Source organism: Trachypithecus francoisi, unplaced genomic scaffold, assembly GCF_009764315.1.
Source record: "Trachypithecus francoisi isolate TF-2019V2 unplaced genomic scaffold, Tfra_2.0 Contig01440, whole genome shotgun sequence".
Classification (NCBI taxonomy): Eukaryota; Metazoa; Chordata; class Mammalia; order Primates; family Cercopithecidae; genus Trachypithecus; species Trachypithecus francoisi.
In genome coordinates this window covers 4,374,972-4,398,793 of record NW_022681431.1, presented here as the reverse complement: position 1 = coordinate 4,398,793, position 23,822 = coordinate 4,374,972, and the positions used below count along the sequence as shown (strand labels likewise).

General features: G+C 42.6%; 1 protein-coding gene across 3 annotated transcripts in view; it reads right to left on the bottom strand.

Moving 5' to 3' along the window:
* Positions 1-16,325, bottom strand: part of MICU3 (mitochondrial calcium uptake family member 3) — a 102,193-nt gene extending 85,868 nt beyond the window's left edge. For all 3 annotated transcript variants that reach the window (XM_033226042.1, XM_033226060.1, XM_033226050.1), the window contains exon 1: positions 15,901-16,325. In XM_033226042.1, coding sequence (XP_033081933.1) covers positions 15,901-16,281 — 381 coding nt within the window. In that variant the 5' untranslated portion in view covers positions 16,282-16,325. The remainder of the gene's footprint in view (positions 1-15,900) is intronic.
* Positions 16,326-23,822: the final 7,497 nt, after the last annotated feature.

The window sequence follows — 23,822 nt, the reverse complement described above, 5'->3', positions numbered from 1 at the left end:
AGGTCTCACAGTCATGTCAGAAGGCGAATGAGGAGCAAAGTCACGTCTTACATGGCAGCAGTCAAGAGAGCATGTGCAGAGGAACTCTCCTTTATAAAACCAGCAGATCTTGTGAGACTTATTCACCATCATGACAACAGCATGGGAAAAACCTGCCCCCATGATTCAATTATCTCCCACTAGGTCCCTCCCATGACACGTGGGGATTATTACAATTCCAGGTGAGATGTGGGTGGGACACAGAGCCAAACCACATTATTCCACCTCTGGGACCTCTCAAATCACATTTCAAAACTGATCATGCCTTCCAACAGTCCCCCAAAGTCTTAACTCATATTAGCATTAACTCAAAAGTTCACAGTCCAAAATGTCATCTGAGACAAGGCAAGCCCTTTCTGCCTACGAGCCTATAAAATCAAAAGCAAGTTCGTTACTTCCTAGATACAATGGGGCTACAGACATTGGGTAAATACACCCATTCCAAATGGGAGAAACTGGACAAAACAAGGGGCTACAGGCCCATGCCAGTCCAAAATCCAACAGGGCAGTCAAATCTTAAAGCTCCAAAATGATCTCCTTTGACTCCATGTCTCACATCCAGGTCACGCTGATCCAAGAGGTAGGCTCCCACAGCCTTGGGCAGATCTGCCCCTGTGGCTTTGCAGGGTACAGCCCCACTCCTGGCTGCTTTCATGGGCTGGTGATGAGTGTCTGTGGCTTTTCCAGGTGCATGGTGCAAGCTATCAGTGGATTTACCATTCTGGGGTCTGGAGGATGGTGGCCCTCTTGTCACAGCTCCACTAGGCAGTGCCCCAGTGGGAACTCCGTGTGTGGGCTCTGACCTCACATTTCACTTCTGCACTACCCTAGCAGAGGTCCTCCATGAAGGCTCTGTCCTTGCAGCAGACTTCCACCTGGACATTCAGGTGTTTCCATACATCCTCTGAAGTCCAGGCAGAGGTTCCCAAACCTCAATTCTTACTTCTATGCACCCAAAGGCCCAATACCACATGGAAGCCTCCAAGGCTTGGGGTTTGCACCTTCTGAAGCAATGGCCTGAAATATACATTGGCCCATTTTAGCCATGGCTGGGACACAGGGTACCAAGTTTCAGGAACGTACAAAGCAGCAAGGTCCTAGTCCCAGCCCATAGAACCATTTTTTCTTCCTAGGCTTCCAGGCCTGTGATGGGTGGGGATGCTGTGAAGATCTCTGACCTTGCCTAGAGACATTCTTTCCATTGTCTTGGCGATTAACATTTGGTTCCTTACTTATGCAAATTTCTGCAGTTGGCTTGAATTTCTCCAGAGAAAATGGGTTTTTCTTTTCTATCACATTATCGGGTTGCAAATTTTCTGAGCTTTTATGCTCTGCTTCCCTTTTAAACATAAGTTCCAATTCTAAACCATATATTTGTGAATACATAAAACTGAATGCCTTTAACAGCACCCAAGTCACATCCTGAACAATTTGCTGCTTAGAAATTTCTTCCAACAGATACCCTAAATTATCTTTCTCAAGCTCAAAATTCCACTAATCTCTAGGGCAGGGACCAAATGTCACTAGTCTCTTTGCTAAAACATAGCAAGAGTCACCTTTGCTCCAGTTCCCAACAAGTTCCTCATCTAGATTAGAGATCACCTCAGCCTGGACTTTACTGTCCACATCACTATCCAGGATTTTGGTCAAAGCCATTCAACAAGTCTCTAGGAAGTTCCAAACTTTCCCATATTTTCGTGTTTTCTTCTAAGCTCTCCAAACTGTTCCAACCGCTGCCTATCACCCAGTTCCAAAGTCACTTCCACATTTTCGGGTATCTTTACAGCAGCACCCCACTCTACCAGTACCCATTTATTCTATTAGTCTGTTCTCACACTTGTAACAAAAACATACCCGAGAATGGGTAATTTATAAAGGAAAGATGTTTAATTGACTCACAGTTCCACATGGCTGGGGAGGCCTCACAATCATGGCAAAAGGTGAATGAGGAACAAAGTCATGTCTTACATGGTGGCAGGCAAGACAGTACATGCAGGGGAACTTCCCTTTATAAAACATCAGATCTGAGTAGGGGCGGAGCAAGATGGCGGAATAGGAACAGCTCCAGTCTCCAACTCCCAGCGCGAGCGACACAGAAGACTGGTGATTTCTGCATTTTCAACTGAGGTACTGGGGTCATCTCACTAGGGAGTGCCGGACAATCGGTGCTGGTCAGCTGCTGCAGGCCGACCAGCGAAAGCTGAAGCAGGGCAAGGCATTGCCTCATCTGGGAAGCGCAAGGGGGAAGGGAATCCCTTTTCCTAGCCAGGGGAACTGAGACATACAACACCTGGAAAATCGGGTAACTCCCACCCCAATACTGCACTTTAAGCAAACGGGCACACCAGAAGATTATACCCACACCTGGCCAGGAGGGTCCAACGGCCACAGAGCCTCCCTCATTGCTAGCACAGCAGTCTGCGATCTAACCGCAAGGCAGCAGCAAGGCTGGGGGAGGGGCGCCCGCCATTGCTGAGGCTTAAGTAGGTAAACAAAGCCGCTGGGAAGCTCGAACTGGGTGCAGCTCACAGCAGCTCAAGGAAACCTGCCTGTCTCTGTAGACTCCACCTCTGGGGACAGGGTACAGCTAAACAACAACAACAAAAAGCAGCAGAAACCTGTGCAGAAGCGAAGGACTCTGTCTGACAGCTTTGAAGAGAGCAGTGGATCTCCCAACACGGAGGTTGAGATCTGAGAACGGACAGACTGCCTGCTCAAGTGGGTCCTTCACCCCTGAGTAGCCTAAGTGGGAGACATCCCCCACCAGGGGCAGTCTGACACCCCACACCTCACAGGGTGGAGTACACCCCTGAGAGGAAGCTTCCAAAGTAAGAATCAGACAGGTACACTCACTGTTCAGCAATATTCTATCTTCTGCAACCTCTGCTGCTGATACCCAGGCAAACAGGGTCTGGAGTGGACCTCAAGCAATCTCCAACAGACCTACAGCTGAGGGTCCTGACTATTAGAAGGAAAACTATCAAACAGGAAAACACCTATACCAAAACCCCATCAGTACGTCACCATCATCAAAGACCAGAGGCAGATAAAACCACAAAGATGGGGAAGAAGCAGGGCAGAAAAGCTGGAAATTCAAAAAATAAGAGCACATCTCCCCCTGCAAAGGAGCGCAGCTCATCGCCAGCAACAGATCAAAGCTGGTCAGAGAATGACTTTGATGAGGTGAGAGAAGAAGGCTTCAGTCCATCAAACTTCTCAGAGCTAAAGGAGGAATTACGTACCCAGCGCAAAGAAACTAAAAATCTTGAAAAAAGAGTGGAAGAATTGATAGCTAGAATAATTAAGGCAGAGAAGGTCATAAACGAAATGACAGAGATGAAAACCATGACACGAGAAATACGTGACAAATCCACAAGCTTCAGTAACCGACTCGATCAACTGGAAGAAAGAGTATCAGCGATTGAGGATCAAATGAATGAAATGAAGTGAGAAGAGAAATCAAAAGAAAAAAGAAGAAAAAGAAATGAACAAAGCCTGCAAGAAGTATGGGATTATGTAAAAAGACCAAATCTACGTCTCATTGGGGTGCCTGAAAGTGACGGGGATAATGGAACCAAGTTGGAAAACACTCTTCAGGATATCATCCAGGAGAACTTCCCCAACCTAGTAGGGCAGGCCAACATTCAAATTCAGGAAATACAGAGAACGCCACAAAGATACTCCTCGAGAAGAGCAACTCCAAGACACATAATTGCCAGATTCACCAAAGTTGAAATGAAGGAAAAAATCTTAAGGGCAGCCAGAGAGAAAGGTCGGGTTACCCACAAAGGGAAGCCATCAGACTAACAGCAGACCTCTCGGCAGAAACTCTACAAGCCAGAAGAGAGTGGGGACCATATTCAACATTCTTAAAGAAAAGAATTTTAAACCAGAATTTCATATCCAGCCAAACTAAGTTTCATAAGTGAAGGAGAAATAAAATCCTTTACAGATAAGCAAATGCTTAGAGATTTTGTCACCACCAGGCCTGCCTTACAAGAGACCCTGAAGGAAGCCCTAAACATGGAAAGAACAACCAGTACCAGCCATTGCAAAAACATGCCAAAATGTAAAGACCATGAGGCTAGGAAGAAACTGCATCAACTAACGAGCAAAATAACCAGTTAATATCATAATGGCAGGATCAAGTTCACACATAACAATATTAACCTTAAATGTTAATGGACTAAATGCTCCAATTAAAAGACACAGACTGGCAAACTGGATGAAGAGTCAAGACCCATCAGTCTACTGTATTCAGGAGACCCATCTCACATGCAGAGACATACATAGGCTCAAAATAAAGGGATGGAGGAGGATCTACCAAGCAAATGGAGAACAAAAAAAAAGCAGGGGTTGCAATCCTAGTCTCTGATAAAATAGACTTTAAACCATCAAAGATCAAAAGAGACAAAGACGGCCATTACATAATGGTAAAGGGATCAATTCAACAGGAAGAGCTAACTATCCTAAATATATATGCACCCAATACAGAAACACCCAAACTCATAAAGCAAGTCCTTAGAGACTTACAAAGAGACTTAGACTCCCATACAATAATAATGGGAGACTTCAACACTCCACTGTGAACATTAGACAGATCAACAAGACAGAAAGTTAACAAGGACATCCAGGAATTGAACTCATCTCTGCACCAAGCGGACCTAATAGACATCTATAGAACTCTCCACCCCAAATCAACAGAATATACATTCTTCTCAGCACCACGTCGCACTTAGTCCAAAATTGACCACATAGTTGGAAGTAAAGCACTCCTTAGCAAATGCAAAAGAACAGAAATTATAACAAACTGTCTCTCAGACCAACCACAGTGCAATCAAACTAGAACTCAGGACTAAGAAACTCAATCAAAACCGCTCAACTACATGGAAACTGAACAACCTGCTCCTGAATGACTACTGGGTACATAACAAAATGAAGGCAGAAATAAAGATGTTCCTTGAAACCAATGGGAACAAAGATACAACATACCAGAATCTCTGGGACACATTTAAAGCAGTGTGTAGAGGGAAATTTATAGCACTAAATGCCCACAAGAGAAAGCTGGAAAGATCTAAAATGGACACTCTAACATCACAATTAAAAGAACTGGAGAAGCAAGAGCAAACACATTCAAAAGCTAGCAGAAGGCAAGAAATAACTAAGATCAGAGCAGAACTGAAGGAGATAGAGACACAAAAAACCCTCCAAAAAATCAATGAATCCAGGAGTTGGTTTTTTGAAAAGATCCACAAAATTGACACTGCTAGCAAGACTAATAAAGAAGAAAAGAGAGAAGAATCAAATAGATGCAATAAAAAATGATAAAGGGGATATCACCACCGACCACACAGAAATACAAACCACCATCAGAGAATACTATAAACACCTCTACGCAAATCAACTAGAAAATCTGAAGAAATGGATAATTTCCTGGACACTTACACTCTTCCAAGACTAAACCAGGAAGAAGTTGAATCCCTGAATAGACCAATAGCAGGCTCTGAAATTGAGGCAATAATTAAGAGCCTACCCACCAAAAAAAGTCCAGGACCAGATGGATTCACAGCTGAATTCTACCAGAGGTACAAGGAGGAGCTGGTACCATTCCTTCGGAAACTATTCCAATCAATAGAAAAAGAGGGAATCCTCCCTAACTCATTTTATGAGGCCAACATCATCCTGATACCAAAGCCTGGCAGAGACACACACAAAAAAAAACAATTTTAGATCAATATCCCTGATGAACATCGATGCAAAAATCCTCAATAAAATACTGGCAAACCGGATTCAGCAGCACATCAAAAAGCTTATCCACCATGATCAAGTGGGCTTCATCCCTGGGATGCAAGGCTGGTTCAACATTCGCAAGTCAATAAATGTAATCCAGCATATAAACAGAACCAAAGACAAGAACCACATGATTATCTCAACAGATGCAGAAAAGGCTTTTGACAAAATTCAACAGCCCTTCATGCTAAAAACGCTCAATAAATTCGGTATTGATGGAACGTACCTCAAAATAATAAGAGCTATTTATGACAAACCCACAGCCAATATCATACTGAATGGGCAAAAACTGGAAAAATTCCCTTTGAAAACTGGCACAAGACAGGGATGCCCTCTCTCACCACTCCTATTCAACATAGTCTTGGAAGTTCTGGCTAGGGCAATCAGGCAAGAGAAAGAAATCAAGGGTATCCAGTTAGGAAAAGAAGAAGTCAAATTGTCCCTGTTTGCAGATGACATGATTGTATATTTAGAAAACCCCATTGTCTCAGCCCAAAATCTCCTTAAGCTGATAAGCAACTTCAGCAAAGTCTCAGGATACAAATTAATGTGCAAAAATCACAAGCATTCTTATACACCAGTAACAGACAAACAGAGAGCCAAATCGGGAATGAACTTCCATTCACATTACTTCAAGAGAATAAAATACCTAGGAATCCAACTTACAAGGATGTCAAGGACCTCTTCAAGGAGAACTACAAACCACTGCTCAGTGAAATCAAAGAGGACACTAACAAATGGAAGAACATACCATGCTCATGGATAGGAAGAATCAATATCGTGAAAATGGCCATACTGCCCAAGGTTATTTATAGATTCAATGCCATCCCCATCAAGCTACCAATGAGTTTCTTCACAGAACTGGAAAAAACTGCTTTAAAGTTCATACGGAACCAAAGAAGAGCCCGTATTGCCAAGACAATCCTAAGTCAAAAGAACAAAGCTGGAGGCATCACGCTACCTGACTTCAAACTATACTACAAGGCTACAGTAACCAAAACAGCATGGTACTGGTACCAAAACAGAGATATAGACCAATGGAACAGAACAGAGTCCTCAGAAATAATACCACACATCTACAGCCATCTGATCTTTGACAAACCTGAGAGAAACAAGAAATGGGGAAAGGATTCCCTATTTAATAAATGGTGCTGGGAAAATTGGCTAGCCATAAGTAGAAAGCTGAAACTGGAACCTTTCCTTACTCCTTATACGAAAATTAATTCAAGATGGATTAGAGACTTAAATGTTAGACCTAATACCATAAAAACCCTAGAAGAAAACTAGGTAGTACCATTCAGGACATAGGCATGGGCAAGGACTTCATGTCTAAAACACCAAAAGCAACGCAGCAACAAAGCCAAAATTGACAAATGGGATCTAATTAAACTAAAGAGCTTCTGCACAGCAAAAGAAACTACCACCAGAGTGAACAGGCAACCTACAGAATGGGAGAAAATTTTTGCAATCTACTCATCTGACAAAGGCTAATATCCAGAATCTACAAAGAACTCAAACAAATATACAAGAAAAAAACAACCCCATCAAAAAGTGGGCAAAGGATATGAACAGACATTTCTCAAAAGAAGACATTCATACAGCCAACAGACACATGAAAAAATGCTCACCATCACTGACCATCAGAGAAATGCAAATCAAAACCACAATGAGATACCATCTCACACCAGTTAGAATGGCAATCATTCAAAAGTCAGGAAAGAACAGGTGCTGGAGAGGATGTGGAGAAAATGGAACACTTTTACACTGTTGGTGGGATTGTAAACTAGTTCAACCATTATGGAAAACAGTATGGTGATTCCTCAAGGATCTAGAACTAGATGTACCATATGACCCAGCCATCCCACTACTGGGTATATACCCAAAGGATTATAAATCATGCTGCTATAAAGACACATGCACACGTATGTTTATTGCGGCACTATTCACGATAGCAAAGACTTGGAATCAACCCAAGTGTCCATCTGTGACAGACTGGATTAAGAAAATGTGGCACATATACACCATGGAATATTATGCAGCCATAAAAAAGGATGAGTTTGCGTCCTTTGTAGGGACATGGATGCAGCTGGAAACCATCATTCTTAGCAAACTATCACAAGAACAGAAAACCAAACACCGCATGTTCTCACTCATAGTTGGGAACTGAACAATGACATCACTTGGACTTGGGAAGGGGAACATCACACATTGGGGCCTATCATGGGGGGGGGGGGGAGGGATTGCATTGGGAGTTATACCTGACATAAATGACGAATTGATGGGTGCTGACGAGTTGATGGGTGCAGCACACCAACATGGCACAAGAATACATATGTAACAAACCTGCATGTTATGCACATGTACCCTACAACTTAAAGTATAATAAAAAAAAAAACACATCAGATCTTGTGAGACTTATTCACTATCAAAACAACAGCATGGGAAAAACCAGCCCCCATGGTTCAATTACCTCCCACTGGGTCCCTCCCACGACATGTGGGGGTTATCACACTTCAAGGTAAGATTTGGGTGAGACACAGAGCCAAACTATATCACCTTGCTACTGCTCTATAATAAAGTTCATGGAATATTCCAAATCTTTGTTGTCATTTCAACAATTTTCACAGCATCTTCACCAGGATTAGACCACATCTCAAGAAACCATTTTCTCTGCTCATTCACAGAGGCAAGTCCTCGTCTGTTAAAGTTTTAACATGAAATTGCAGCAATTCAGTCTTATCTTTAGGCTCCATTTCTAATTGCAATTTTCTTGCTATTTCACCACCTCTGCAGCTACTTCCATCACTGAAATGTTGAATACCTTGAGGTCATCCATGAAAGCTGGAATTAACTTTTCCAAACCCCTGCTAATGTTGATATTTTTACCTCTTCCCATGAATCACAAACGTTCTTAATGGCATCTAGAATGGTATATCCTTTCCAGAAAGTTTTCAATTCACTTTGCCCAGATCCATCAGAGGAATCACTATGTATGGCAGCCATAGCCTTATAAGATGTATTTCTTAAATAATAAGATGTGAAAGTCAAAATTACTCCTTGATCCATGGACTACAGAATGGATGCTGTGTTAGCTGGCATAAAAACATTCATCTCCTTGTAAATCTCCATCAGACCTCTTGGGTGTCTCGGTACATTGTCAATGAGCAGTAATATTTTGAAACGAACGTTTTTTTCTAACCAGTCGGTCTCAATAGTGAGTTTAAAGTATTCAGTAAACCATGCTACAAACAGATGTGTTGTCATCTAGGCTTTGCTGTTCCCCTTACATAACACAAGTAGAGTAGATTTAGCATAATTCTTAAGGGCCCTAGTGTTTTCAGAATGGTAAATGAGCACTGCCTTCAACTTCAAGTCACCAGCCGCATTAGCCCCTAACAAAAGGGCCAGCCTATCCTTTGAAGTTTTGAAGCCAGACATTGACTTCTCTGTAACTATCAAAGTCCTAGATGGTATCTTCTTCCAATAAAAGGCTATTTCATCTCTATTGAAAATCTGTTGTTCAGTGTAACCACCTTCATCAATTATCCTAGCTACATCTTCCAGATCACCTGCTACACCTTGTACATCATCATTTCCCACTTCACCTTGCACTTTTATGTTATGGAGATGGCTTCTTTCCTTAAACCTCATGAACCAATCTCTGCTAACTTCCAACTTTTCTGCTACAGCTTCCTTACTTTTCTCAACTTTAAAAGAATTGATGGTAGTTAAGGCCTTACTCTGGATTAAGCTCTGTCTTAAGGGAATGTTGTAATTTGGTCTTCTATACAGGCCACTAAAACTTGCTCCATCTCAGCAGTAAGGCTGTTTTTTCTTCTCATAATCTATGTGTTCACAAAGAGCACTTTCAGTTTCCGTCAAAAACTTTTCTGCTGCATTCACAACTTGGCTAACTGTTTGCACAAGAGGCCTATCTTTTGGCTTATGTGGTATTTCAACATGCCTTCCTCATTAAGCTTAATCCTTTGTAGCTTTTAATTTAAAGTGAGAGATGTGCAACTCTTTCTTCCACCTGAACACTTAGAGGCCATTCTAGGGTTAGTAACTGACCCAACTTCAGTATTTTTGTGACTCAGGGAACAAGGAGGCCTGAGCAGAGGGAAAGAGACTAGGGAACAGCTGGTCCACGGACTAAACCACACATAACATTTATTCTTTGCTGTCTTATATGGGTGTGGTTCATGGTACATGGTACAATTACAACAGCAAGGTCAAACATAACTGATCACAGATTACCATAATATACAATAGTAATGAAAAAGCTTGAAATATTAAAAGAAATATCAAAATGTGACACAGAAACATTAAGTAAGCATATAATGTTGGAAAAATGGTGCCAACAGATTTGTTCAATTCAGTGTTGCCCCAAACCTTGAACTTGTAAAAAATGTAGTATCTGTGAAGCACAAGAAAATGAAGCACAACAAAACGTATGCCTATATGCATCTGGCAAATTCTTCAGTATTCTGGGTAAAAGCAAGCATATCCTCACATCTCAAGATATGCTGCCTTGAGAAAAGAGGCTGGAAAAGATATAAAGAAACATAATAATGTATGACTATTTGCGATTATTATAGATATGAAAGAGATACAAAATTTAACTAGTTTTCCACTCCAGAGTAATACTCAAATATGTTGCTTGAAGCTTCTTAAGGCAAACAAATCATAAAATAAGATCATGTCTTCTGCACAATTAAGTAAAACACTGAAGTATGTTAAGCAATCTAATCATTTTTTTATTCTGGGCCTGAAAAACAAGGCAGTTCTAGAACAAAAATTTTTCCTACTAATAAAAATAGAGCTTTAAGGCTAAAACTTTGAGGTTCTAATCAGAATCATCTCTTTATAATATATATAACGGTCAAAGCCACAGTTCACTAAAAAATTTGGCAACCCAAACTTACACAATTAAAATAAATACGGTGCCACGTGACCTGATCTCCCAAAGCCTGGAATTTTGACCTTTACTGAAGTCATCCCAATTCAAATGCTAAAAATAACTGCTTTAGCTGAACAAAATATCAAACTCAATTCTCAGTGTATGTTCCATACAAATATTTAGCATGAGCTTATTTATTCAACAAATAGATATTGTGCCTATCAGGCTACGACGCTTACCAGGCAATGAAGATATAAAGGTGACAAAGATGAACACAGTGCCTCTCCTTAAGGGGCTAAGACAAGTAAAGAAGACAAACAATGACTAAATAATTACAAAAAAGTCATTATCTGAAAGTAAGGAGAGATATTTCAACAAATCTATGGAGTCAGGGAAGGCCTTCCGAGTTCAGAGCCAATGTCTTTGACATAAAAATCTTCAAGGCTATCATATAAGAGAACTGTATTTCTGTAAATTACTGTTGCTCACTTCCATCAGTTAAATTATTCTTATAACACATACAGGTTAATTTACATGCCAGGCTTATGCTCAGCAGCATATTATACTTAAAAGAGATTTTATAAATCAGAAGTTCTTAGCTATAGTTTTAAACATCGAAATGAATCATTTCTAACACTTCAGGAAAATCAAAAACAATAAACGGGCTGGGTGTAGTGGCTCACGACTGTATTCCCAGTACTTTGGGAAGCTCAGGCAGGCGGAACTTGAGGTCAGGAGTTTCAGACCAGCTTGGCTAACATAGTGAAACTCTGTCTCTACTAAAAATATAAAAAACTTAGCTGGTCACGGTGGCAGGCGCCTGTAATCCTAGCTACTTGGGAGGCTAAGGTGGAACAATCGCTTAAACCTGGGAGGAAGAAGTTCCAGCGACAGAGATCACGCCACTGCACTCCAGCTTGGGCGATGGGGCGACACTATGTCTCAAAATAATAATAATAATAATAATAATAAATGAAGTGGCAGCATAGGTTTAAAATAAAATTTCTTTTTCTTTTTTGAGACAAGTCATGCCCTGTCCCCTAGGCTAAAATGGTATGGTGCAATAATAGCCCACAGCAGCCTTGAATTCCTGGGCTCACGTGATTCTCCTATCTCAGCCCCACTGAGTAGCTGGGACTACAGGTACATGCCACTAAAATAATATTTCTGAAAAATGGCAGATTGACCCCACCATTCTCTTTCAACATCTTCGTCCCCTAACCACATTAAATTCACAGTAAAGGAGTATGAAAAGGTAAAAATACAAAAGAGCTAAGATACAGAAAAGGAGTGGAAACTAAAACACTCAAGAGAATTTATAAAATTTTTACAAAATTAAAGAGATGGAGGAGTCATAACTGACTTAAGAGAAAAGAGGCACTACCTGAGTTCTGCAGAGAAGACCAAATGGAAGTAAGGTATTAATATTTGCTATACAGAATCCCAAAATGGATAAGGCCTTGGGAACTATGGAGCTATGGAGTCAGAGTAAGTAGTGGGGCTAAAAGCAGAGGATGAAATAACAATACCTAAGTATATCATTAGATACTCACTAACATACATGTGCACATGTGTCTGCTTCCAGAAGACTACCGCACCTCCCATCTCTCCTATTTTTTGTAGAAGTTCAACAGCATCAGAGAAAAAGAGCTATAAAATACTGACATTTGGACGCTACATTAATAAAAAGCCCAGATCACCAAACGAAAGGACATGTTATGCACAGAGACCTTCTGAGACGTTCTCAAGTAACAGACAGGTACCAATCACAAATATGTGAGGAAAACCTCCAAAATGAAAGCAAGAGCTTACAGAATCAAACAGAAATAAAAAGGAACCTGGAAGAAAAAAAGCAATGCACAGAGAAGGCCAAACAAAGTTATAATTTATATCTTTAGAAGGCAAAACAAAGTTATAATTTATATCCTTAGAAGGCAAAACAAAGATATAATTTATATCCCTACAGCAAAAAGAGAAAATACAGCAGCCATGAAGCAAAATAGAATGCTATAACTCATGAACATCAGAGAATACAAAATTGTTCTTTGAATTAAAAAAGTAGAACAGTAGAAATAAAAAAAATTCAGTAGGAAGGTTGTAAGATAAAGTCCAGGATATCTCCTATAAAAACAAACAGACAAAAAGATTTTTAAAAAATGAAATATAAGAATGATTAGAATTAGATTAGGATCTGTCAGGAAATTTAACTTCAAACAAACAGCAGTTCCCAGAAAAAGAGAACAGAAAGAGGAAGAAGAGAAAAATCATTAAAGAAATAATACAAGAAAATTACACAGAATTTTTTAGACATGGATTTCCATATTGAAAGGCCTCTTAAAAACCTAGCACAATCAATGAAAAAATACCCACACCGACGCTCATTACTGCGAAAATTTCAAGTACCAGAGATAAAGAGAAGATCATAACAGTTTTTGGAGAGGGAAATACAAAAGACACGACAATCAGAATGCAGGACTAGAGGCTAGGGAAGGGTAAGACACAGGACTTTAGCATTATTTGACTTGTAAAACAATGAACAGAAATTTTCATAAACACTAAGCAATAATAACATAAATGCACAAAAGTAGACAATAAATAAACGAATAAAATATATATATATATAGAGAGAGAGAGAGAGAGAGAGAAAGAGAGAAAGAGAAATTGAGAGAGAGAGAGAGATGGAGTTTCGCTCTTGTCACCCAGGCTGGAGAGCAGAGGTGTGATTTTGGCTCACTGCAACCTCTGCCTCCCAGGTTCAAGGGATTCTCCTGTCTCAGCCTGGCCAGTAGCTGAGATTACAAGCGCCCACCACCACGTGCCCGGCTGATTTTTGTATTTTTAGTAGAGATGAGGTTTCGCCATGTTGGCCAGGCTTGTCTCGAACTCCTGACCTCAGGTGATCCACCTGCCTCGACCTCCCAAAGGGCTGGGATTACAGGCGTGAGCCACTGCACCCACCCAAAAAATAAATGTATTGAAAGTTCTTTAGTAGTACCATTGTTTTAAATATACTGTGTGTTTGGACGAAGGGAGGCAAGATGGCGCAGTTCCAGGTTCTTCACCGTCAACTTTCCCCGCGCCTGGGAAAGACACGGGTCGACTGCGCAGGCGCAACCCGACCTCCGACGGAGAGGAATCGGAACCCGCCTAGCCACGCCTACCTACCCGCCCCCGACCCGCCTATGTCCCGCCCACTGCCCGCCCACTCCCGGGCCCAGGACACAAAAGCCGCTCCCGGCGGGCGCGCGGTGCGAACTTCCTTGGCCCCTCCTCGTGCAGGGGACCTAGGAACCTTGTCCGAGAACGCCGGAGCGAACTTCCTCGGCCCCTCCTCCTGTGCGGGACCCAGGAACCTCGTCCGAGAGCGCCGGAGCGAACTTCCTTGGCCCCTCCTCGTACGCGGGACCCAGGAACCTCGCCCGAGAGCGCCGGAGCGAACTTCCTCGGCCCCTCCTCCTGCGCGGGACCCAGGGACCTCGCCCGAGAACGCCGGAGCGAACTTCCTCGGCCCCTCCTCCTGCACGGGACCCAGGAACCTCGCCTGAGAACACCGGAGCGACTTAGTCGGCCTCCACCGCCGGGAACAGTGAACCTCGCCCCTCCCTCACATTGGTTTGTAAATAAAGTTTTTTTGCCTTGCCTACTTGCCTTTTCTTTGGCATTTGCTCTGGGGGTCGCATTAAAGCAAATCACTGTGTTAACTCATTTAACTCTCATAACACCCTAGGAGACTATATTAGCCTCATTTCACAGGTGAGGAAACAGGCATTGACAGGTCAAGTAATTTCTCCATAATGACACAAGTAGCAAGTGGTGGAGCCAAAGTTCTAGTTTTCTGAATGTGGTCTTTTTAAAAACTGTGCGATACCATCTCTCAACTGTAAAAGTAAAATTAATTTTAAGAAAGAAAATAGTACTTGAATTCCCTACCTTGCTGATCTGTTCCCAGCTCAACTATGGTTAATCAAAACTTCTGTCATCACGAATAACACTATGCTCCTTGCCAAGCCACAAAAGAGTATGTGTATGTGTGAAGGGGGTGGGGGTGGAGGTTTGAGGGTATTTCCTAGTATTTTGAATATTCATGTATAAAAGGACTTTATGTTATGTGCTTGTGATCTGCTGATGGTCCATAAAGCAGATTCTGTAACCTAATTGTACTGACAACCTCCACCAAAGGAACTGATGAACTTACATCAGATCACCACTGTGTATTAAGAAAAGAACAAAGGCTATATAAATTGCATTAAAGTTAAAAACAGCATAGCTCCCTGTTTCCTAAATTATTTTCATCTACGCCTTTCACACTCTTCGAGTCTTGAAAGGAAAATCTCCCTAGACAATTTTCCTAATCATTTACATGACTATTAAATATACTGATGTCACAAAAAAAATCACGCTCCTTTACTCACTGTTGCCTTTCACACACCTTTACCTTATATTATTAACTACATAATGACAGTTGAACATTTTCATGTGACTTTCTTCTGAAGGAGTTAGCGTCATTCACAGCCTCGTACATTTGCTATCCTATCCATTTTGTGTTTTATTGTACCTACTGATGGGATTCTGGCTTTAGTCGGGGAGGGAGAGAGAAATACATGTCTCTTTTTCAACAATTTTTTTTTTCTTTTCCAACCTGGTAACATCATCATTCCTTGGGTATAAGGAGGTTAGCATGCAGGTTTAGCATTTCCTTTCTTGGGACTAATAAATTCCCATATGCTAATGCAGTGGCTTTTGAGATCTCAGACCACTGCTTAGAAACTCATCCTAATGCAACAGACCTCCTGGGTCATTTGCTGTTGCCCTGCGCAATCTAGGTGTTCCTTTTCCCCACACCTACAGCGGTCCACTTTCTGCCTGTCATGGCCTTCATTTCTGAATCTTTTTTTTGGAAGAGGGGAGGGGTGTTGGTTTTGGGTTTGTAATGCTACTTGGTAGCTGCAGCCACCTTTAAGGTCCTGATGCATCAGTGACAGCATCACCTGTCTTCCCAACACGTGGGTGACCGGATCCCAGGCTGTCCGGTCTAGGTGTCAGCCTCGCTCACGGGATGTTCCCCACTCGCGGCCACAGCGCCCCCGCCGTCCCACATCCTCCAGGGTCCTGCGCACCAGGCACGAAGGTCACAGCCCCCGCGCAGGTGTGACGCGCGCCCGCGTACTCACCGTCTCCTTGGCAGCTGCCACCGGGATGGGCAGCAACCCCCGGCCCCGGGGCGGGTCCTCGGGCTCCGCGACCGCGCTCTCCGAGGGCCGCCCGGTCGCCGTCGAGCCGGCCCTGGGGTCCCCGTATAGCTGGTAGCACACCAGGCCGACCAGCCCCCCGCCGGCCGCCGCCGCCACGCTCAGCTCCCCCCAGCGCCGCCGCCGCCTCCACGCCGCCTCCGCCACAGCCCTCTCCTCATCCTCCCGGGAGGAGAAGGGCCGGCCAGGAAGGCCCGGGGCCGCCCCCGCAGGCCGCCCCCACGGCCCAAGGAGGGGCTGGTGAGCGCAGTGTGGCGGCAGCAGCCGGGGTGGCGGCCACAGGAGCCTTCGCAGCGCAGCCATCGCTGTGGGTGCCCACTTCAGAGCTGGGAGGGGGCGGAGAACGGAGGGGCGGGGGCGAAGGGGGGCGCCGAAGCCTCGCGAGAAGTCGGTTCCGCGAGCTTCGCGGCCGGCCGTGAGCGACCCGTATACGGGGACCCGCGACGCCACCTTCAGCGCAGGGGACTCCGGGCTCGGCCCGGGAAGAGCCTAGAAGAGGCGGCGGATCCCGGCTGCTCCACGGCCCCGAACGCCCAGCCCAACCACGCAGTCATAAATTACCGCGCCGGCCCGGCGACACCTGGCTACGCGGCAGGGCGACACCTCGGGCACAGCGGAGTCAGCAGAACTGAGGCGTGACAGAGTGCGGGGCTGCCGGGCGCCCCAGGCTGTCTGGGGCCCGTGCCGCTGCTACGGGCGGGGTGGGTCTCCGAGCAGGAGTCAGCGCCCGTCTGGGACACTCACATCCCCTAACCGTCTCCTGACCTTCAGACTCAAGGTCGTGAACGATTTGCAATTGTATCTTCACATATATGACAAAAATGAGGTATAAGCATTTGGCTCAAGTCATAACGATTGCAAATTAAGGCAAACAGTTTGACGACTCAGGGGCAGCTTTGATGGGAGAAGGCTAATGCTGTTTTTTAGAAACATGAGCACACCCGCGGTCACTTAATTCAACAAATCGGAGCTGTCTTGTGTCTATAAAACGAAGGATTTAAAAACTTCTGTGAGTAAGATAAAACCTTGAATGATACCCTGATTTTTGAGGGAAGGGCTGTTGATACAAATATAAAATACAGAAATGATAAGCGTATTGTGTCATCGTTTTGTTTTTGCTATACTTTTTGTTTGCTATATTGTCAGTATCAGTTTTTATGAGAAAGTGCAGATGAAGTTCCTATCAGTTACTCTCCCCAGACCCCGATTTCGGTAACTTGAATTATGTTAGCTTTCTTCTTCATACTATGGAATGGTGCCGGGAGCCCCTAAAATATTGTGGATCTAAGGAGATAGACAACTAAATACAGTGGTCTCAGTTGGGCTGCAGTGACAAGAGAATACAAGATCAGTTGATTCTGGCAATTATAAAGACTAAAGGCTTTCAGTGACGACTAAATGAGTTTTTTTCTAGCTCATGTCCTGCAATTTCTATTCCTAACACCTTGCATGTAAGTAGCCCATCAGGTACACCCCGTTACCTCTTGTTTTAATAGAGGTTAATGGCATTTTGCTTTCTTAAAGCTGCTAAAAGTGATACAAAGAAAAATCTTCTGTAGCAGATGAACAAATTGTGTCTATTTTAAAACCCGTCTCTGGGTTTTTTTCAGTTTCAGCCTGTTGGTTTTATGTAATCAATGCCTAAGAAAGACTCGGTGATAGCTTCTTGCTTTATCACCAAATTTTCCTCTATTTATGCTTTCTCCATATTCTGGAAAATGTTAGTTTCCCCAAATTAATTATTTTCTGGGTAATAATTATATATATTATATATAACATAATAATTACATTGACCGGGCGCGGTGGCTCACGCTTGTAATCCCAGCACTTTGGGAGGCCGAGACAGGCAGCATGAGGTCAGGAGATCGAGACCATCCTGGCTAACACAGTGAAACCCCGTCTCTACTAAAAATATAAGAAATAAAAAGACAGGTGTGGTGGCATGCGCTTGTAGTCCCCACTACTCAGGAGGCTGGGGTGGGAGAATCGCTTGAACCCGGGAGGTGGAGGTTGCAGTGAGCTGAGACTGCGCCGCTGTACTCCAGCCTGGGTGACAGAGCGAAACTCTGTCTCAAAAAAAAAAAAAAATAATAATAATAATAATAATAGTTCTGACATTGTTTACTTTGAACTGAACATGATTTCCTGATTTTCTCATAAATTCTCAGTATAGCCTAATGCCAGAATTCTTGGACAGACATCAATTTTTATTAGTTGCATGTTAAAAGCTGAGTAGCTCTAGGTGAAAGAGTGAGGCTCTGTCTCAAAAAAAAAAAAAAAAAAAAAAGCTAAGTAGCTCTAAACAGGATTAGGGAGGTAATACAATAACATCACATTACAGATGAGGAAAATGGCGTTCTTTGTCTAAGGTGACAAATACACAGACGTATAGATTTCTATGTAGTGTCTCTACAGTTTTCTAAATTTGATAGAGCTCCTGCAAACATGCAAACAATTTCTCTGGTTAGAAGCTAAGTACTGATGTGAGAAGGGCTAAGTTGAGGTGTGTAGAGCAGTCAGAGAGCTTTGGATAAAATATCTCTCACGTGCAAAAGTAACTTTACTAATAATTTTCAACAGTACCTTCCTTCTAAAGGCCAAATTTCCTTAAGAATAGTTACTGTTTTCTTCCCATGTTTGATGCTCTGTAACTATAGCTACACAAAAATAACCAAATTCCCTTGTTATGTGGATATTTTTCTGAGTTTAATTCCCAGAGGAAAATTTTTAAGAAAATGTGATATTAGGAATTTGGAATCTTTTTTTTTGAAATTTCAGATATTGTTGGACCAATATAGAGTCAGCCCAATATCCCTTATCTTTTATGTCAGTTCTACTGAGCGTTAAGAATAACCCCCAAAATGCCCCTACTGCACAGTGAGAGCCCACACCTTGAAAGAAATATCCACTTAACATTCACTATGGTCTAGATAAAAAGAAATATTCTGAAACATTAAAAATGTTTAAAACAGCGGGAATTCAGCCAAAAAGCGTTTTTTAGGAAAGCATATACCTCGGTGGATAAGTAATAAATTAGAAGTCAAGAAATCTGGACTCTAGCCTTGGATTTTCTACATTTTAATTATAATGCTTTGGAAGCCACAGTCTCTAAAATAGTGGAGTTGAAATCGGTGATCACCTCTGAACGCATGTTTCTAACGAAGTAAAATGCTCCAAGTATATCAGTAAACCATAGAAAGATACTTCATAGCATTTTTCATATATCATTTCTCTTCTGAAAATCTACACTTGGCCGATGATTGCTTTCTTGTTTCAACTTAAAATTCCATCCCCTGACCACACAGGGTAATGTCTGTAATCCCAGCACTTTGGGTGGCCAAGCTGAGTTGATCACTCAGGAGTTCGAGACCAACCTAGGCAACATGGCAAAACTCCATCTCTACAAAAAATACAAAAATTAGCCAGGCATGGTGGTGCGTGCCTATGGTCCCAGCTACTTGGGAGGCTGAAATGGGAGGATTGCTTGAAACAGGGAAAAGGAGGTTGCAGTGAGCCATCATTGAGCCACTGCATTCCAGCCTGGGTGACAGAGCAAAACTCTGTTTAAAAAAAAAAAGAAAAAGAAAAAAAAATTAATTCCCTTATCTAATTATTTTGAGCTTCTACTGCATTTAAAATTGCAAATACATTAGTAATTTTGAAAAGTTTGAAAATGTAAAATATAAGTGTAATAGGCAGGAATGTCTTGTTTAACAAAACTTCTATTGAAATAGACTGCTTTCCTTATTTTGGTCATTGTGACCTCCAGATTCTTGACTAGTTAAAAGAGTAGCAGTTATATCTGAGATCTATATTAGGGTACATGAACCGCCCCATCTCCAGGTCCACTCAAGTCTACCAGCAGAGAGCAAGGCTGCAACCATCTTCGTCCTTCTTGGGAAAGTTGTGGTAAATTTCTCAAATTGTCTCCCACTTTCGATGCTGTCTTCCTTAGGGGAAAATTGACAAAGGAGACAGTGTTGGGGAAGGTATGTTCTTGTTCTGTTTTCTGCAAAGTGCTGGCCACCAGCAGTCTGGAACTCAACTCCTCAGCCTCCAGGGCTATGGATACCAAGTTACCCAAGACACTGAGGGTCTGTTTTCTGTTTTGATGAGCTCTCACTCCCAACTACTGTGATCTGCCTCTCACTCTTTTTCCATTAGGCAAAGCCAAGCTGAGTCTAAGCAACATGAGGCCAGGGCATGCATCTTCTAGCCCAGTTCCTGGCACACATTAGGACCTCAATCATACTTACTAAATGAAAGCCAACGTCTTGAGAAGAGGGGAAGGTAGAGGCCAACACAGGAAGGCAAGTTAGGAGACAAGGAAACACAGTGGGGCATCAGACACTAAAGAAGCTGACAAAGCCAGCAGCACATCTATCAGGAAATGCAATTAACACAGATGGGAGGCCAAAGGGAAAAATCAAGGGATTGGCAAAGAAGGATCAGAGACAGAGTGTGGGCTGGGTAAAGTGGCTCACACCTATAATCCCAGCACTTTGGGAGGCCAAAGCAGGAGGATTATTTGAAGCCAGGAGTTCAAGGCCAGCCAGAGCACCATAGTGAGAACCTGTCTCTACAAAAATTAAAATTAAAATTAGCCAGGAGTGGTGGTGCATGCCTGTAGTCCCAGCTACTTAGGAGGCTGAGGTGGGATAATTGCTTGCACTAGGAGTTCGAGGCGCAGTGAGCTGTGATTGTGCCACTGCACTCCAGCCCCTGGGTGACAAAGCAAGACCCTCTAAAAAAAAAGATGGAGGGGAGAACAAAGTATGATCATGGAGAAGGCTTGATTCAAGAACAAATTTCGCAATTTAAAGATCCTAGTGCTGAAGTTATCCTGTTACATATTGTTTGGCAGTATCCTCTTGAACTAGAGCCTGAAAGCAATAGGTTTCCCCCAAAACTCTGGCTCTGTCCATTCTTCTTCTTTTTTCTTTACTTTTCTTTTTTTTTTTTAAGACGTAGTCTCGCTCTGTCACTGGCACGATCACGGCTCACTGCAACCTCCGCCTCCTGGGTTCAAGCAGTTCTCCTGCCTCAGCCTCGTTAGTAGCTGGGACTACAGGCATGCACCACCACATCCAGCTAATTTTTGTACTTTTAGTAGAGACGGGGTTTCACTATGTTGATGCGGATGGTCTCGATCTCTTGATCTATGATCTGCCCGCCTCAGCCTCCCAAAGTGCTGGGATTACAGGCGTGAGCCACTGTGCCCAGCTGACTCTGTCCATTCTTTTGGTTCTCCGAGGAAAGTGCAGCATCATCCATGGCCAAACATCACTAACTTGACTGGCCACACCTCCCCTTTTGTTCTTAGATCTTTCAGTAGTGACAGTAACCAAGCTGGCAGTTGTACACATTAAACTACCTAACTTCCAGACCAGTAACACCTTCACTTTGATTACTACATCTATCCAGTCTGTTTCACATAATTTCCAGGGACTTTGTTGATGGTGTCTCACTGTTCAATTCCTGTTGTTTAAGTCCCGCAATCCCCTGTGTCTTTTTTCTCCATTTGGTGGTAGTGACTTCTTATGTACTTGGGACACAGGCAATAGTGGAACAGACTTACTACCAGCAAAGCCTCCCACCCAAAAACAAGGAAGCTCTTTCTCAATTGTCATGTCGTATTTTCAAGTCTGATGGTGATTAAAGCTTCTATGCTCATCAAAAGGTGTCTTCTGGTACAGAATAACCTCCTACTAACATAATGATCACCCATTACACAAGCATGACACTTTGGTAGCAAAATGTTATGGGATCTTAGGGGTGTCATTTTCCTGTCCAGAAACCTCTATGGCCAGTGGTGCCTTTGCCTGAGTTTTTCTTGGGCCCACTGGGCTAAGCAGTATCTACTAGAGCTGGACATATGCGTATCATATCTATGACCCATCAATTTCACTTTTTAGGTGAAATACTCATGAAAAGAAATGAGTACTTACGTCCATCAAAAGACTTATAGAGGAGGCCAGGCATGGTGGCTCATGCCTGTAATCCCAGCACTTTGGGAGGCCGAGGCGGGAGGATCACAACGTCAGGAGATGGAGATCATCCTGGCTGACACGGTGAAACCCCGTCTCTACTAAAAGTACAAAAAAATTAGTCGGCGTGTTGGCGGGTGCCTGTAGTCCCAGCTACTCAGGAGGCTGAGGCAGGAGAACAGCGTGAACCTGGGAGGTGGAGCTTGCAGTGAGCCGAGATCACGCCACTGCACTGCAGCCTGAGCGACAGAGCGAGACTACGTCTCAAAAAAAAAAAAAAGTTATATAGAGGACTATTCATAGTAGCATCATTTCTAATTGGCAACAAACCAGAAACTATTCATATGTTCATCAACAGTGGCTTGGATTATTTAAAAATGTGGCATATTCACATAATCAAATGATATAAAGCAATGAAAATTACTGAATTGCAACTACATGCAATCACTGGGATAAATTTTAAAGAAAAAGTGAGGTAAAGAAGGCAGACACAGAAGAATCAACTATATTATTCTATTTTAAAAGCTCAACAACAACAAATGGATACAAATAATGTTAGCGATTAGGATGGTGGTTTCCCTAGGTGTAGGGAAGTGATCAGAAGGGAGAAAAAGGAGCTTTGGGAGTTCTGTGTCTTGATATGGGTGCCAATGATACGTGTATTTACTCTATAAATATTCATAGAGCTGTCCACTTGCAATTTTTATAACATTTTTATATATGTAACACTTCGATAAAAAGTTTATATAAAAGAAAACACAGATTTTCTTCCTAATGCTCTTATACTAATGTGTTATTTACTAGAGGACTTTGTTCAGTTATGAACTATGCAACTTAGAAGGAATGTGTAGAGCTTGAAAAGAGTTCAACTAAGAACAAAAAAATTGATCGAAGAATTGGAAACTAAAGGAAAAGTTACATAAGCTTGATATAGCCTGAGGAGATTTAACCAAGGAGTATTTTAATGAACTTCTTTTACTACTTGAAGACTACTAAGAAGACACTATTAGTGATTTTTCTTATTTATTAAGGAAAAGGCCAAAAGGAACTTGGTATTTTAAGCAAACAGCGTAGTGTTTTATCTTCTTTAACTTGCAGCATTTTCTCCTCTGAAATGTCCACATGGACAGACGCAGTAGGTATGTGGTCGTAAGGCCTAGTGCAACCAGTACATACCCTTGTTTCTGGCTCTAACCCCAGACTGTCAGGTGTTGGATGGGGAAATTGCTTCAAGAGCAGATAACCAAATAGAAGGGCAGTCTTCAGAACAGATGGAAAGCTCAGCGTAAAGAGGGAGGCTTTAGAGACATCAAGAATAGCCTAAGGTTAGTCACTGTACATACCTGCAGAAGTTCAGTGGCATGGCCAACCGGTTTCATCCCCTGCCAACTTCAGTTGATTGGTATTAGTTATCCAGAACACTATGCTAAGCAAAATTATCAGGCCAGGCCCAGAATTCACAGAAAAAAGTAGGTGGGTATCTCTGCTAAGATTGGGCTATTAAGCTGGGACTGAGTTGAGCTGTTAAGTCCACCATGGTTCTTTGGAAATGCTCTACTAAGAGAAGATAATGCAAACAACAGCAGGAGCAGAAAAGCTCAAAAAAATGTCCAAATATTTTTGTAATATGCATGGGAACATTTAATATCTACCCTGTAACGTTATAGAAGACCGAAAAGAATTTAGAGATAGCTTAGTCTGGGAATTTTGTAATCTTTCTAAGTGTTTGTTGGGCGTGGGGTGGGGACGGGAGTGCTTAGTAAAAACTGTTTGTCAAAAGAAATCTTATTTCTTAAACCCCAAAATACAAAGTAGATAACAGCACAGTGTCTTTAGTTGAAAAGGAGGGAAATCCGG